The sequence below is a fragment of the Teleopsis dalmanni genome, chromosome 2, assembly GCF_002237135.1.
Source record: "Teleopsis dalmanni isolate 2A chromosome 2, ASM223713v2, whole genome shotgun sequence".
In the NCBI taxonomy this organism is placed as follows: Eukaryota; Metazoa; Arthropoda; class Insecta; order Diptera; family Diopsidae; genus Teleopsis; species Teleopsis dalmanni.
Window position 1 is genome coordinate 101,788,153 of NC_051847.1, and position 18,265 is coordinate 101,806,417.

The following is an 18,265-nucleotide window of genomic DNA, read 5'->3' on the forward strand; positions in this document are numbered from 1 at the left end:
ATGTAAATTAATTAGTATAAAAATCAAGTAACTAGTTAATAAAATAATAGAAAAATTGTTGTAATTATCTTTTCAGATTTCTTATCCTGATTATGACTCTTAAGAAGAGTCGAAGTATAGAATTTTTGAAAATATTAAACAAACATTTAAATTAAAAAAGAAGTCCCCGGAAATAAAATATGTAAAAAAACATTATTAACTTGTCCAGGTCGAGTAACAAATTCAATATTGAATTATTATTTTAAGTTAGTTCAAAAAAGCAAAAATATTTATCGTTAACTGAACTGAACATTTAATAATGTAAACAAAGCCTATGCTTACTTTGAACATCTATATAGTGATAAGAACTACAGCCGGAATCATTCTTGCATCCCATAATATAGATGTTATATAAGACCTAATCTTCTATAAGCATCTTAGAAGAAGACTCCATAAAATAAGCACTACTTTAGAGGGCAACATTTAAATTGCTATTAAATGCTCTATTTTGATGCATCTTAAATACAAAGATTTGCATAATTATGGTGTGTTCAATTTTACAAGTATATAATATAAGTACGGACATATGTATTTCTAAAAATTATTACAGTAGACTAGATCACCGTTTTGGACATGCGTCATGAGGTGCTAATCGGTTAAGAGGTTTCAAAGAATTTAAGCTAAGTAGGACAGCAGTGTTGTTGTTAGGTATGTTCTCTTTGAAAAAACTGATTTTTGCAATATGTTTACAAAACTAACGCCTATAATTTATACAATATGTTTGCTTCAATTTGTAGTTGATGTACCTGATTCAAAAACATCTGCTTCACTTTGCAACGTATTTAGGCGCACTGTTTTGCCATCTTCATCATCCTCTAAGTCAGTGCCATTAAGAAGTTCACCTTTTTCAAAAAGCTCCTTTAAAATATGAGCATTACCACCTATATCAAGATCTGGCTTTTTATTGATTGATAATATAGCTGGAAGACCAATAGTTTAATACAAGATGCAGAATTTAAAATAATATGCATTTCTACCTTTTTCTGACTCTGCTACTGCTTGTTGATACATTTCCTTGATTCGGGCTTGTTTACCCATAAACAAACGCGATCTTATGTTTTGTATTTCTTGTTTTCTTTCTTCCCTACGTTCTTCTTTAGACAATTTAGAACCGCTTTCAAAATTCTTCTTCAATGCTGACAGAGCTTTTCCATTACAACTAAGTTGTTCATGAGAATATCCGTCCTTTAAGTCAGTAAAATCGTCATCATCGCTATTGTGATCAGAACCAGAGTCCTTATAGCTCTCGGTAACATATCCTTCGCTTACAGCTAAGTTATTTTCTTGCAGTTGGGCCTTTCTTTCGGAAATTGATCGACTGCTCTTGACTACGTTATTCTGTTCTTTTTTATTATCTGTGAGTTTTTGTTGCTGATTATTGTTTTCAAATACTTGAAATTTAGCTCGAAGATTTAATTGCTGTAACTCTTCCAAACCAAGATCTGACTTTATAGATGCTATAAGTACATAAACAAATTCGTTTAAAATCTAGCAATTACAATTATAAGAAACTTCTCTTATACAAGTCAATCAGTGCCTATTAATTTACTGATGATAACACATTTGTACCTTTTACTACATCTGAGGGTAATTGTTCAGGTTGATTCTCTCTAATAATTAATTCCGGTTTTTGTGCTTGAGTAGGTTCATTATCTTCAACGCATTTCGGAGAAAAAAGTTGCTTAAAATGCACTATGCAAAATGGCGCCCCTTCGTGACTTTGATAGTTATCCACTCTATTCATGAAACAATTTACTATATTTTGGTTATATGTAATGTAAAACCATTAATACGTACTTCAATTGTTTGTTACATTCAGTACATCTAAAACAAGTTTTATGATATTTAAATTTTTCCGCTTTGATTTCCTCCATTTTATATACTGGCTTTTGGCAAATGTGACAGGTGGATTCATTTTCATTGTCCAAATTCTATTTGTGAGGTTTTTTAAAAAAGAAAAAATGGTTTTTTTTTAATAAATTAGATAAACAACAGCTTATATACAACAGTTAATTCAATATTGAAATGAGTGATAAAACCTTTTGTATCATATATTTCTGTTTTAAGATCATTCTTTAATACATAGTGACGAACATAATTATTGGCACAGCAAGTATGTTAAACTTTAATACTTTTTTTACCCATAAATACAGCGATTGTTAATTATTAAATATTATAAAAGAATGCTTAGTTTGCTCCGAAGTCTGATAAAAAACAACAAGTCGCTTGCTAAAGTCGCTATGTGACATCACTGTTGCAATCTGTTCAATGTTATGTATGTTTTCGCAAAGTCATATCTTGAATATGTGCACATGATGCAAGTAAACTACATTTTGTATACAAAAAAAATTAATATAAAATTGAAAATTAAAATGAATAATGAACTAAAAGCAATGTTAGGAATGCAGTGCACATACGACACCGCTGACCTAAATGCACATATTTCACTGATTTATTTTCAAATTTTCTAAATTCTGATAATTGCTTTCGCTTCGCTGTTCATTCACCTTTTTTATATAAATAATTTAGCTGTTTTAAAACATTGAGAACCTATATAGATATGTTAATTGTTGAATCATAATTGACAAATTACATCAGAGAACTGCAATGAGAACTTAACACTCTTGTCATTAGCTGTATTCATTTACATTCACTCTATTTTGTTTTCTACACCTACCTCCACCTGACTCATACATAGAAATAAAAGTACTTATGCCACTTTTCTATAAACATGAAATATTAAAGAAGACAAACAAAATATATGCGTTTACAATGCTACAGCAACAAATTATACTAAAATCATACCACAAACGCAAAAACAATTAAAAGACACACAATATTTTTACTTAGCCAACAATAGCGCTGACACAAAATTTTTGCATAGAGCCTTCTTAGGTGATGATAATCCCAATTTCAATGCTATGACCTGCAACTTCGTTCATGATTTATACGACAACTTCGGACAAAGTATAACTGACTTCTGCGAGCGTTAACCTGCCAAACTGTGCCAACACACTTGACATTAATGGGATGGAAATTTCTAACAACCCTTTTCGCAAAGTATCTGCTTTTTCTTTGCAAATGTGCAACAATAATGTCTATAACATCGGTCATTTTCCTAAGTCCTGGAAGAAGGCAATAGTTGTCTCCGTCCATAAAAACGGTGAATCTAAATCACTTCCCTCAAGCTACAGACCTTTCTTTTAAATTCTTTAAATAAACTATATGAATCCTTCATTGTGACCAAACTTAAGTACTTCATTACTCATTGTCGAGTTCTTCCAATTTTCGAATTCGGTTTTCGAAACAATACCTCAACGGGAATGCGCTTAACAAATTCCAAAGCGATATCTGCGTAGATTTTTCCAACTCTCAACCTACCGTAGCTGTGAGCCTAGATATAGAAAAGGGCTTTGATACAGTGTGGATCGAGAGTCGTATCTTTAAGCTTCACCTGCTCAATTTCCCTCCTTCTCTCTGGAGCATTGCCTACCAATTCTTGTCTGGTAGAAGTTTTATGATCCGGGTCGGTTCCAAGCTTCTGCTCTAGGTCCTCTACTTTTTAATATTTTTATCTCAGACATTCCCGTTCCTTCCTTCAGTGTCAATCAAACTTGTTTCGGTCATGATTGTCTAGTTTACTGCAGGTTCGCTTATCCCCGAATGGTCAGTAATTCCCTCAACAAATACTTAAAGTCCTTATCCATTTCCAAACATACATGGAAACTAAAACTGAATCCACTGAAAGTTTCAACTGTTGCCTTAACGGGCAGTTTTAGCAATGTCTCAGGAGATACAAGGCTTGTAATATAAAGCTTGAACTTGATGAGTCGTTTGTCAAACTTATTGACAAATCTAAATATCTAGGAAAAGTATTCTCCCCTAAACATTACTTTTTTCCTCACGTTGATCACATCATTAAAAATGCATCTTTTCGACATTTGAACCTAAAAACCGACACTCCCCAGTTCCTAGCTCCCCATTTGGAACACATTGCCCACTCCTTCTCTATAATGCCGTTGTATAATCATGATTATAGTAACCCCTTATATAGTTTACCCTTAAATGATTAATTTATCCTAGTTGTTTTAACTTCATTTAAAATTTAAAAAATTTTTCTTTATGGCTTAGATATATTTAATTTATAAATGTTAATCCTTTTGATCATATACTCCAATTTTTCCCCTGTATTCTGGAATGAGATTCCCAGCTTCGGACTTGCACGGTCCCCTGCTCAGAATCTATTCTCTACGCATCCCTGAGAGATGGTTTTAGTGGGTTCAAGTGTCACGCGCTGGCATTTAATGCTTTCCACCTATTGCAAAAAAAAACAAAAATTTTGTGAATGCCAAAACTGATTGAATCAGCAGTCATTCATTTTCGATGAGTACATTCATTGATGTATACACTCGAGTATTTGCTATGACTTATGAGTTTACTGCTATGTACGCTACTCTTTTGACGCTGATTCATTAGCATCAGCACTCGTTAACGAAAACACATATGAATCATATCTGTGGCGAATATGAATGTCCATAAGTGACGTTCGAGAAAAACTTTCGTATGAATTTATATTTTATTTTTATACTCTTAGTATTAAAATTATGACTTTTTGCAGCAAGAGAACTGTTTTTTGTCTCACATCGGAGCAGCAGAATGCAGCTGTTTTTAATAATATTACCATACCTTCTCCAATATTATATAACAATGTACTTTATACATTATGAATATTTACAGTAAAAATATTATGAGCTTTAGCAGCATTGTTAAACGTACATTAGTAAGATTCCGTTTCTGGAGAGCATCAAATTTTGTAAAGCTAGATTTCTGAAAATAGAAAAATAAATTTTTAAAATCAAAATTTATTTATGAATATTAATAATACAGTGGTATTCAGATGTAGATCGGTAGATGGTAAAGTGATAATGATCGTTGTAAAACTGAACGATCAAAACAGCTGAGCTTTATTTTCATCACTTTGTTTTTAATACAAACAAAAGAAAGTAACTATAATAATATTAGAAATTAAAGCAAAATTTCTTCTTTTACTTCATTTTTTATTTATTTTATATCTTTATTTATGTTTTCAAACATACAATAATCCGATACAATAATAAAAATCAGCTGATTTTTTTTTTATACAGAAGTTTAACCGATCTCATCTGAATGCCCTTAATAATATAATTTTTATGATTTTTATTTTTATCACAAATGTCTAACTAAATTGTGATATTAATTGTTAATAATTATAGTATTTCACACAGTGAATTGGCATTCAGATAGTCAAGAATATCGAAAAAATATCGATTTTACTGTTTCTTTTTTACTCTCACATCCTGTATAAGAGAGAGAGCCAAATAGATTGAACACAGGTGCGACTAACACTGAATATCTTCATTGTTAAAAGGTTCTCTTATTCACGTAATAAGAGATAAACAAAATTATTTTTTTCTGGTAAGCGTTAAAGATTTAAAAAATATGTACAACTTTTATGAGGCCCTATGGCTATGTAAATATTTTAATGTTAGTTATGTCGACGTATGCAGCATAAATACGAAAAACAATTGATAGACACAATAAACATATGCAACCCTGTATCTAGGGTATAAAGAAACCTTCATTCAAAAAACCCGCTTTTATTACATTTTTGAGTATTCCTATTCACTTTTATTTTTATTTCCAAGCAATATTCTGGATTGCATTTACTACAATTTATAATAAAAACAGTGCCTATAGGGTGTTGATCTATTCGTATATAGTCAACAGCGAATGTGTGGACACATATGTAGATTGTGTTGCGGTCTTATATGTCGTTTACATTGGCCGAAAATGGCTCATTTTGAATGACCCATTTGAAAATGTTTACATTCGTTGTAATTCGTTTGTTTTCATTTTAAACAGCTGATTTTGGAACTTGCTTGTTGATTTGATTTTTGCCCTGTGCCAAAAAAATATTGCATGAAGGTTAAATATGCTTTCAAACCTTACAATATAAACTTAAAACATATTTTTAACTTCCATTAATTACCTTTTAGGAAGTAGAAGTTCTAAAAACAGGTGCATCGTTTTCAAGAAAATGCAATCACCAAACATTTGTTTACCTTTTTTTGTAAATATGTCAAAAACAGCTTTCTCAAACTGTCAAAATGCTATGAAAAGCTTTTATTTAAGGTATGTTCAATGGATTCCTTTGCACTTGGAACATATGTGGAATGCATTCGAACGTCTTTCATACAGAATGTGAGAAAATTGCTCATTTTTGCGCTTGAAATTTTATATACAAGAATGAGACATTCGATACTCATTTTCGATTTTTGACCAAAATGAGCCATTTTCGGCCAATGTAAACGCCATATTACCGAACAATTGAAAGTAGCAGGTTCCTGATAACTAACATAATAATAGATGAAGAGTGAACTTTCCCTAATTATTTAATTGGAATAATCTTTTATTTTGTTGAATAGGTTTTATATAAGGTTTATAAAGTTTATAACATTTTATATTATTTGTCTAAATTAAATGAATTGTTCCAATAATTTAGCGTAAACAGATATTGAAGTACGACTGTGGTAAGAACGTTGATTTAATATCAAAATAGGTAATATTTTAAAAGGCTTTCTAAAAATTGTGATTTAGAAGATACATATGAGGACTTATATGATAGATTAGATTAGATTTTAAGATGGGTTAGGAACGTGTCATCACGTCACTGCATCCTTTGAGGAGTATTGCGACATACCCACTTCACTTGCACAGACGAATAGCAGTTAAGAACGCCATTATATGGTTTAGAGAGATGCTATATAAATGAGCTGCTGCGATAGCAGTATTCAACTAATACCGTCTGAGTCTTTTGCAAAAGTAAAATTTTCATCTTGTTGAAACATTAAGTGTAATAATATTGTGACGTACTCACCCCGTGCAGAAACTGGTGGCTTTCTCCGCCACCATTGCGCTAAAATTTCAAAATTAGAAGGTGGAAGATTGCAAAATATAATGAAAAATTTTATTAAAAAAGATGTTCCAATTAACGTTAAGGACGATCTTGTTCATAACTTTTGTTTTGCACAACCGATTTGAAGCTTTTTAAGATTATGGAAGGTAAGTTTTCTGTTAAGAATATGTAATCATTTATTAATACCACATGATTCTTGTTAGGTGATAGTTTTAAAAAATTGGCGCAATATTTTTTATTGGAGCAAAGTATGAGAGTTAAGTAATTGAAGAGTTATTTGTGTCAAGAAAAACTTAATCGACTAATTAATCTTAAAACTAAGAAAGATGCTGCAGGGACAACAAATTCTTTTTACCACCGATAAGTGGACAGAACAATATACACAGCGAAGTTTTCATACACTAAGAACCCAAAATCGGTGATAATATATTACAAGTGGTATATGATATATATTTAGTGAATTGAAGTTGAACGACTGTATTCGGTCAAGTGTTATAGTAGCAGATAATAGATCCAATGTAAAAGTAGCATTTTAAAATAATAAATGGCTATCATGCTTATGCCATAACTTAAACCTTATTATGGTAGATCTTTTAAAGAAAGACGAATTCAATGTACTGCATTTATTAATTGAAATTTCAAAAACTTTAGTTGCTTATTTTACACATTCTGATCTAAATAGTTAACTATCAAAATCGTTGAAACAACATGTTAAATAAGGTGGAACTCTATTTATATTATGCTTAATTGTTCATCAATTATTATTATCAACAAGATCAACAATTACATCAATTACAATTTGTTATAAAAGATAGTTGGTTTTTTAACATATTTTATGGAACGTTTAAGCCAGAGAATATCTTATAAAATCTGATTTGATCGTAAACATAGGAGTTTGAATTTAATTAACTGTTTTTAGAAATAAACAAGATTTTTCGTTTTTGCACATTTGGAGAATATAGTAATACTATTCAAATAGTAAACGTAAATTTAAGCATCAAATATGACATTATACATATGTATGCGCCAATGCTTAAAGTGCCTGAATCCATAAATAATAGAAATTCTGAAACAAATCAAAACTTAATTCATATCATATTGACTTATAATATAATATATTATAGTAGAATTTAGTATAATATAATTCATCATAATTATCGTACCAGTATAAGAACTGAATTAAAGCATAAATACAATTTAAAGAAGAAATTATTATTTTTAAAATATAACTATTATAATATAACGAACAGAAGTATATTTAAATATGTATATATGTATATGTTAGAAACGAGCCACCCCGTTGACTTATGGTCACCTTATAAATAATTGACAGCAGAGTACATCTGGTCACCCTACTTGTAAAAATATGGTCTGTGTATGTGAAGAAAGCATTCACTTAAGATAAAGGAAGTGAGGCAGAAAGTTAGTATATATACTGCACAGACTATAGATGAAACCATTTTTACAAACTTTATTTCTAACATACATATATGTACATATTTAATGCGCGATACTTGATTTCTTTTTCACAACACACCAATAACAATGCTTGCGAAAGAGTCTAGTTATAAGAAAGTTCTGAAACTGATTTGGATGATTTAAATGGGATTCTGTAAGCCACCCATGTATTTTAGCATGTTAGGTTGAACATCATTCGACATATAGTATTTAACACTGTTCAAATACTTCAACATGAGTCTAGTGCACTTTAAAAAAACTACTTTAACGTGCTGATCTATTATGTTGCGTGACTTTTGCTCGTTGGCACGGAAGACATAATTTAACTCGCTCCGCAATGTCTTTTGCCATGCCCGGCCATACGAAACGTTCTGCTATTTGCTTAATAGTGGCTCGCCGACCAGCATGTGCTAAATTATGTATTGAATTAAAGACACGTTGTCTAAACTGTTCAGTTACAAAAGGACGCACACGATTTGATGATACATCACATGCAATTTCCTTAGATGCATTTGGAATGAGTATCCATTTCAGTTGAAGTGCAGATTTATTCGTTTTAGACAGAAAACCATTTGTTTCAATGTCGGTTTTCTGGCTTTCTGCTAATTGATCAAAGTCAACTAGGTCTTCGTTGCTGATAGTTTCGATGCGTGACAGAAAATCAGCTACCGGATTATTCTTACCAGCTATATGTATAATGTCAGTTGTGAATTGACCGATGTAATCTAAATGCCTTAGTTGGCGTGGCGATGCCTTTTCCGGTTTCTGTCGAAATGCATACGTTATCGGCTTATGATCAGTAAAAATAGTGCAACGTCTACCTTCAATCACATGTATGAAATATTTAACGGATTGGTAAATCGCGAGCAACTCACGGTCGTACGTGCTGTACTTGGCTTGAGTATTCGTCAACCGCTTTGAGTAAAACCCCAAAGGCTCGACTTGTCCGTTATTGATTTGATTTAATGCAGCGCCAACAGCTACGTTACTGGCATCCACGTGAAGTACAAGGTTTGCGTTTGGAATTGGATGAACGATTGTTGTTGCATTAATTAAGGCTTCTTTGTATTCCGCAAATGCGTTATCTGCATCCGCGGTCCATTCAATAACAGTTTTGTCCTGTTTTTTGTTACCCTTAATTAAGTTCTGAAGCCGTCTCTGGATCTCCGCCGCTTTTGGAATAAAACGTCGATAAAAATTGATAATTGCAATGAATCGCCGTAGCTCATGCACTACCTTTGGTTTTGGAAAATTTGCAATCGTCTCAATTTTCTTGCCTGGGGGACGAATTCCTTTATGATTCATGAGAGGACCTAGGAATGTTACTTCTTCCTCTGCGAGCACACATTTTGCAATGTTTATTTTCAAACCATGTTCTTGGAGACGTTGTAGCACGCTGCGCACATGTTGTATGTGCTCGTCTATGTTATCGGATGCGATGCAAATATCATAAATATAACATATGGCAAACTTAAATCCGAAAAGAACTTGGTCCATGAACCTTTGAAATGATTGTGCTGCATTACAAAGTTCAAAAGTCATCACATTAAATTCGTACAGGCCGAAAGGTGTAATTATTGCTGTTTTTTCTCTATCCTCTTCAGCAACCGGTATATTAAAGTACTCCTTTTCTAAATCCAACGTTGTAAAAATGCGTTTTCCATTCAGCGAATGCGTAAAATCTTGCATGTGTGGAATAGGATAGCGGTCAGGAACTGTTTGGGCATTAAGTCGACGGTAATTGCCACAAGGTCGCCACAAACCATTTTCTTTTTGCACCATATTTAGTGGACTCGTCCATTCACTCTTGGATGGTCTACAAATTTCTTGCTTCAACATATACTCAAACTCCTGCTTGGCTGCTTGCAGTTTTTGCGGATTTAGCCGCCGTGCACGCGAGAATACAGGCTGACCAGTGGTGATAATCTGGTGGCGAACCGTAGTCTTAGGCTCGTTATTATAGTTATATGAAACAGGCATTGTCACCTCCTTGAATGAGTTTAGAAGCTCTTTGAATTTGTGGTCATTCTGAATGGAAAAGATTGACTCATATCTAGTGTGTTCCGATGCACATTGGGTACTCAACTTTGTTTGAGTATCGCTCAGGCATCTACGTTTTACATCTACCACAAGACCGTAATGTTTCAAGAAATCGGCACCCAAAATTGGTTTTGAAACATTGGCGATTATAAAATTCCAATCAAACTTCCTACGAAGGCCCAAGTTCATTGATAGCAACTTGTTACTGTAGGTTGGAATAGCCGAACCATTCGCTGCATACAATTTGAATCGAGACACTGGTAGTATTGAGAAATCAGCTCCAGTATCTATCAGGAACTTGAATTGTGTGTTTCGATCCGTGATGAACAGGCGGCTAGACGTATTTACAAATTGGACTTCATCGGCCGCCACCGATGAAGTCTTTATTGGTTTCCCTGTTGATTGAAACTACACGGCAGGGAACATTTTTTTGTTTCCACACCGAAACGATAGTGATAGTAACACATAGGATAACGTTTTACTTGTGAATCAGTACGGGTTGAATGACGTCGCTTGCGATCTGGAGTTTGAGATCTTGTTCTGCTTCGTCTTTGTGCAGTTTTTATCTCCGCAATCTGCTTACTCAAGGCGTCTATGGCTTTCATGATGTGATCATTATTCTGTGCAGATGTGTTGATAACAGCTACAGAATTGTAGTTTCCCATTTCCAACATCAGATCTGCCTGTTGCGCACATTTGTCCAAGTCAGCCTCCGAAATTGAAACGACTGCTCGCACTGCTTCTGGCAAACGATCCAGCCACAATTGTTTAATTGCTCCATCATTCATGGCGCCGCTGGCTAAATCTCGCATGGTGCGCAACAAATGTGTTGGCTTACTATTATCTAACTGGCACTTCTGAACTAGTCGCCGCAGTTTTCGATTTTCGGAGTCTGCAAAGTCTTGAATTAATGGCTTCTTAACTGCTTCGTATTTTTCTACAACAGGGGGAGCACGAACAATGTCCGCGATATATCTTAAAGTAGCGCTGTCAAGACTGCCGACTACATGATCATATTTGGTTTGGTCAGTTGTGATTTCTGCGTTTCTGAATTGGGATTCCATCTGGATGAAGTAGAGGTCTGGATCTCTCTTACAGAATGCTGGTGCTTTGATTCCGATACGACAAATGTCACCTCGAGGTTGTTCGTTTCAGTAATCATTTGATACATTACTATCTGCAAGAATGTTATTTCTATTCAGTTTACTATTATTGCTTGCTTCGACTTGCGACATTTTTGATCACGTCGGGGTCACCAATTGTAGGCTTATCCTACTTAATTTAATTCTTTATTTATTTATTAAAGCAATAAATAATTACTAAATTTTGTGTGTTGAAATTACACGTGTCTGTTGTTTTATTCTTAGTTTTCCCAAACCGTAAAAAGAATGACAACCTTATTTTTACTCAATAAAAATATTATTAGTTTTTAAAAATTTTCTTTTATGGCCAACTCATCTTATTTTCAATAATTTACTTGTCCGAGTTTGCATGGCCAACTTATATCATTTTAAACATTAATGTGAATATGCAACCGTCACATACTTTACAAATTTATTATAATAATTAGATACGGATAATTAAATGTTATACGGCGTTTACATTGGCCGAAAATGGCTCATTTTGGTCAAAAATCGAAAATGAGTATCGAATGGCTCATTCTTGCATATAAAATTTCAAGCGCAAAAATGAGCAATTTTCTCACATTCTGTATGAATGACGTTCGAATGCATTCCACATACGTTCCAAATGCAAAGGAATCCATTGAACATACCCTAAATGAAAGCTCTTCATGGCATTTTGACAGTTTGAAAAAGCTGTTCTTAACATATTTACAAAAAAAGGTAAACAAATGTTTGGTGGTTGCATTTTCTTGAAAACGATGCACTGCTTTTTAGAACTTTTACTTCCCAAAAAGTAATTAAAAATATGTTTTAAGTTTCTAATGTAAGGTTTGAAGGCATATTTAACCTTCATGCAACATTTTTTTGGCACAGGCCAAAAATCAAATCAACATGCAAGTTGAAAAATCAGCTGTTGAAATGAGAACAAATGAATTAGAACGAATGTAAACACTTTCAAATGGCTCATTCAAAATGAGCCATTTTCGGCCAATGTAAACGCCATATTACAATGTTTGCTAATGTATAATAATAATATTGTATTTTTTACCCTTGTTTTTTAGTTTTATAATTCTAGGAATTTAAGCGATAACAGAATTTAGACGATATAATAATAAACTATAATAATATAATATAATAATATAATAAAATAATTCATGTTCATGATTGAACATTCTGCCGGGGGCCATAATTTAGAGAAGCTATTACATAAATAGTTATAATAATAAAATTTTAAGAATAATATGATTAATATGATAAAATAAAATTTATGAAATATATAATAATATTAATTATTAAAGATGTCATCATGAAGTGTTGTAGTAGTTGTAGTTTGAATAATTCCTGTATAAATTTTTTAGACCATCCTTCTTTTATATTTCAGCTGCTAGCGTTAAATATAGCGTTTGAAAATATATTATTACTGCTTACCAAAGTAGCAAAGGCCTTGTTGTCGTTATCAAAAGTATTGAGTCAGATGTAGAACCTATTGAAATCACAAATGCAAGCGAAATGGTCCAGTGCAATGCACAAACAGCCAAGAGTATGGCCACACTAAGTCTTATTGCACTCTTCGCTCAGTGTGCATAGCATGTGGCGAGCTTCACCGTAACTCCGAATGTGATAAAAAGGCATTAAAGGATTCCAATTCCATAAAATCTAGCAACTGCAGTGGAAATCACACCGCAAACTACAGAGGCTGTCCTATTTATAAAGAACTGAAGCACAGGTTAGCTCTGCAGAAAGAAGCGTTGCGTAATCGTACAAAAAGCTACCCCATTAAATTAGTTGAAGTGTCCAAATCTTTAACTTGTTTTATATTCTAATGTAGTTAAATCTGACAATCAACAAGCCCCTCCAGTTCAAAATAATAGTTTGAAGATGATGATCACCACTCTCACCCAGAGCTTAACTCAGTTCATGTAAATCATGCAAACTACTCTTAACGAGATAATTAAAATGCAAAGCCAATTAATGCAAATATTTTTGTCTAAATAATGAGTACTTTAAAAATTTGTACATGGAATGCAAACGGCTTAAGCCAACATAAACTTTAACTTACAAATTTCATGACCCGAGAAAATGTGGATGGAAAACAGCTTTACATTTCCAATTTAAATAGGAAAAATGCGATAGACATAATATCTTCTTGGCAGCCAACATATTGGCCTGCCGATAACAATAAAATACCCGTATTAGTGCGTATATCTATCTTCTATACTAGTGCGTGTTGTCAAAGGCACCTTATGTATCTAGAAAGCGGATATTACTGTTTCCTTCTCTTCTATACTGTCCCCTATCATGTTTGTCAACTCAAACAATGCCGTTTCAGTGGATCTCTTCGCCTCGTAAACATTTCGGCATGGATGTAATGGGGTAGTTACAAGTGCTGTCGTTCTGATGAAGTTATCCACAACTTTTTCTATTGTTTTTAGCATGAAGGGTGTGAGGCAAATGGGTCTGAATGTTTGAATGGAGTGGATTCTTCTTACCTGTTTTTGGTATGAAAACCACCTTTACCTTTTTCCTGTCGTTTTGTATATACCCAAACGCAATGCTAGCCCTTGTTATCTTCGTCAGTGGGGTTAGCAGGTATTTTATTCTCTATTGAATAAGTGCCGAAAGTATACCATCTATGCCAGGTGCTTTGAATGGTTATCTGTTGCTCGACAAATTTCCTGATTGGTGTTCTCAGTTTCTTGTTCCTCCATGCTGAAGGATTCTGGGAAGTGAGTTTCGAGAAGTAATTGGATCCTTCCCTCGTCACCTACCGTGTACGTATTTTCATTTTTTTTTCAAATTGGTTCAGGAGAGTGTTTTCTCTCTAGCCAATACTTTGCAGAGTCTTGCTGCTTCCGTACTGTGTTCTATGCTGTTACAGAACTTCCTGAAGCTTTCTCTTTTTACTCTCCTAATTTCCTTATTATAGAGAGTGAGAGTGCTTCTATACTCGGTCCAGTAGTCAGTGCGCTTGGATCGGTTGAATAGCCTTCGAGCCGTTGTTCTCAATTAGTATTATTATTAAGACATGTTCTTTATTATAAAAATTAAAATTTAAAAATTAGAACTTAGTCTATTCACAAATAATATTTATAAACTTCTTCCATTCGTCTCTGTTTCTGGCAGTAAAACGTAGTTGTTAAAAAAATTTGTTTGTTTCTGTTGCTAATAATCTACCTTTAGCGTTTAATGCTAGCTATATGTAACTTCTCTTAAGCGCGTCGAACGCCTTTTCAAAATCAATAAAATCAATCCGAGGCTTGTTCAATAAGTATTCTAATGGTGTTAATTTGGCCGATGCACGAGTGCCCTGGGCGGAAACCTGCTTAAGTTTTACGAATAAGCTCATCTAATGTTACCGCGGTTCTTTCTAAACTTATTTTGTTGAAAATTTGGAAAACTGCTGGTATTAAAGAAATTCCACTCCAGTTGCTGCATTTCTTTCGGTCACCTTTTTTCGGCAGTTTGACGATGGTAGACTCCTTCCATTCGAGAGAAAATGACTCTTGCTTCGAAATTTTCTTAAACAAGGGGAGCAAAAGTTTCGACACAGCGTTGGGGTCCACCTTCAAACACTCAATCGGTATACAATCATTATCTGGTGCTTTAACACTTTTCAAGCTAATAATTACACGTCTTATTTCGTTTTCGCTAGGTGCCCTTGTATCTATTTGTCTATTAGGATTAGATGTCTTCGTATTGTGATCTCGTCACTTTCGTTGTGTATGATATTCAGGTATTTTTCAAAATGTCTTTTCCATTCTTCTGCCTGTTCGTTCGTAGCAAACGCTAGCTGTCCATTTTCGTTTTCAATTCAAAGATTTTTTACCTAGTTGCTTAGTTAGCTTAAACAGATCCTTGATGTCGCCCTTTTCTGATGCTACTTGCGCTTTCATGCTTAGTTTCACATTATAATTCCTCTTATCGCTTTTGACTGCTTTCTTAATCTGCCTACTAAGACTTCTGTACGGTGTGTTGTATTCGACTTTTTTAAGCGGGTACGCCTCGCTTAACATTTTCGTTTTAACGCACCTTCTTTGTGCAATAAGCTCCCATGAGCATGACAACCATTCCTTTTGGTCGTTTTTACGGTAGCCGAGTGTGTCCTTGCAGATTCCTTCGAGATTTGTTTTAATATGAAACCACGTCTCCTCAATAGAAGCATCTTCCATCACACTGACGTTGTTAATAAGAACGATCATTTCGTTCTTTACCGTTCCAACATTAAGCTTTGTGGCTTTGCGCCGTGTTTGCTGCGAGCGTTTATACCTATGTTTAGGTATATTAAATTTCAGTTCAGTCACCATTTAATAGGGGTCACTGTCACTGCTTCTTTTGTTTCTGACATCACATAGAACTTTACTCCATCGTTTTAAAATGCAGATATGATCAATTTGACTTTCGAAGTTGCCAGCGGGAGACTTCCAAGTGATATTGTGACACGTTTTATGAGGAAATATTGATCCTCTAATCCTCAGATCATAATTTATACAAAGTTCCAAAAACAGCTCCCCAATCTCGTTACATGTTTCAATGCCATGGGAACCCCTTACAGTTTGATACTCTGAGTTATTTCCGCATTGAAATCGCCCATAAGAATAATTACATCGGTTCTAGGAATTTAAGAGCGTTTTTTCTAGCGCACTGTAGGAAACTTCTTTTTGGTCAAGTGGACTGTCTTCTGTTGAAGCATAGCATTATACTAGAGACATGTTGAACTTCTTTGCGCGAAAGCGTACTACTATTATTCTTTCGGATATAGCTTTCCAGCATAAGATTGAGTGCGTAACATTTTTTCTTACGTAAACTGCAATGCCTCGGATGTGAGGGTCCTGTTCATCGGGCATACGGGCATACGAGTAAATAAGTACACCTCCCTTTTGGTTTGTAAATTCACCTGTACCATTCCATCTGGCTTCGCTAATGCCAATTACTTCCATTTTAAACCTGTCGCATTCAGCGGTTAACGTAGCTATATGGATTCCGGGTATTGAGTAGGTAGAATTGCTAATGTTATACCCTTGACAATGTGTGCATAGCTGACTACTATCCTCCTAGACACAAAGGAGAGTACAGTAGTTTTTGCTGCACTCGGCACAATTTTGGGTTGTGCCGTAGTGTTACCCCTGCTTCTCTTGGCAGTATTACATTCAGTTGAACTTATCTCAGCTGCGAGTCTTTCCTCGGTTCTGAGTTATTCTTTGGGCGGTCTGAGGTTTTTGCCTTTGCCTCTTGGTGCGTTAAGTCCTCTTTGAGATACCGCACATACCATTTGGTACCATCACCACTCAGACCTGTCGACTTCGTGGCATCACTGAAAGAGGCAGTTAGCCCGGATGATCGTTCAGTACTGAAATATACTAGTTTCTATTAAATTTATTTAATATATTTATATTTATATTCATATATATATATATATATATATGTATGTAGGCAGGCAAAAAGAAACAAGAAGAAGCTTTAAGAACAAGCAGTAGTTGGTAATAAATCGTTGAAGTTGTCAGTCGGTTGTGCGCGTTTAAGAAGTTACTTATTATTACTTATTAATTAATTAACGTATATACACTTTGATTTTTTGGATTAAATAAATACTATTAAATAAACATTAATACATATATATATATATATATATATATATCTTTATCTCATCCAGTTTCTATCCATTTTTCTACACTTTTCTTATTTATCTTTATTTTTCCTTATTCGTTTCCATTTACCTGCTCCAAGCCCTTTTCAGCGCCCAAGGTTTTTGTAGGACCCAATCTCCCCACTCCTTCTACTGTTCCCGCGGCTTCGGCCATTAAATCTCCGACGCCTCCAGCCAATACTACCCGTAGCGTCACTGTCAAGGAGCTTGGCTTCTTCATAAAATTCGCCTTTCCTAATACCGCTTATAAGTTTAAGTACGACCACTCGTATCTTTACTAAGAGTAGGGATATCTTTTACGACATCAACTCTCTGCTCTGTGAGCAGAAAGCTGACAGAACACAGCCAAGGTGTGTACCTACCCTACCGTTGTGTTCGCTGCGGTGAATCTCATCCTCGTGACGGCAAGCACTTCCCCATCTCTGTTCTTTATGACAATGCTAAGATCACTCGTGTTGACGAGTACGTTTTGAACTCGCCCGAAGGTACCTCACCCGGCACCACAACCTCCCCCTTGACGTCACCATCCCCAATATCTTCCCTGAAGACTTCATTCAAGCCTTGCGCTACAAACCCCCTAATACTTGTCGCACTACTACTATGAGTACGGCCGTAATCTTCACACCATTCTCCTTTATAACCGCAATTTTCCTGACTCTAGTTAAAAAGTTCGTCGCTAGTCTCACTCGCGTTTATTGGTTTTAACCCCACCCCCTTTAACATCGTCCTTTCTTCCTAATTTAAATTTGCCTTAGATGATTCTAGTTCGCTAGGTGTTAAACCAATATGTTCACATCTCACCCTTGATTACTGGAATGAAGTTTCCTCAATGCTATGGAAATCTTCTCCATTCATTCCTAAGAGGTGTTTTAGTGGGTTTAAGTATCACACTGTTTATGCGCTTTAACCCCAAAAGAAAGAAATTTAAGCTTTCAGAAGATTAAAATTTGTATACTGATGAAGATTCAGTCTTCTTAAAGCCAGGTTTTATGCTATCTGTAATTG

General features: G+C 34.4%; 2 protein-coding genes across 2 annotated transcripts in view; both read right to left on the reverse strand.

Annotated features, from left to right (window-relative positions):
• The window catches only part of LOC119675216 (LIM domain and actin-binding protein 1), a gene marked incomplete at its 5' end in the record, with an annotated part of 7,395 nt that extends 2,523 nt beyond the window's left edge, over window positions 1–4,872 (reverse strand). Inside the window, 5 exons of the mRNA XM_038086405.1 lie at window positions 769–959; window positions 1,017–1,496; window positions 1,609–1,775; window positions 1,837–1,970; window positions 4,816–4,872. Of these exons, the coding sequence (XP_037942333.1) occupies window positions 769–959; window positions 1,017–1,496; window positions 1,609–1,775; window positions 1,837–1,970; window positions 4,816–4,872 (1,029 nt within the window). The remainder of the gene's footprint in view (window positions 1–768; window positions 960–1,016; window positions 1,497–1,608; window positions 1,776–1,836; window positions 1,971–4,815) is intronic.
• A 6,003-nt stretch (window positions 4,873–10,875) lies between these two features.
• On the reverse strand, window positions 10,876–11,556 carry LOC119675217. Its single transcript, XM_038086406.1, has one exon. It carries the CDS (start codon window positions 11,554–11,556, stop codon window positions 10,876–10,878), a length of 681 nt encoding a protein of 226 aa, XP_037942334.1.
• Between the last annotated feature and the right edge of the window lie 6,709 nt (window positions 11,557–18,265).

What these genes read in the sequence shown, in the direction of transcription:
- LOC119675217 (XM_038086406.1), bottom strand. Translation starts at nt 11,556, where the DNA reads ATGGAATCCCAATTCAGAAACGCAGAAATCACAACTGACCAAACCAAA.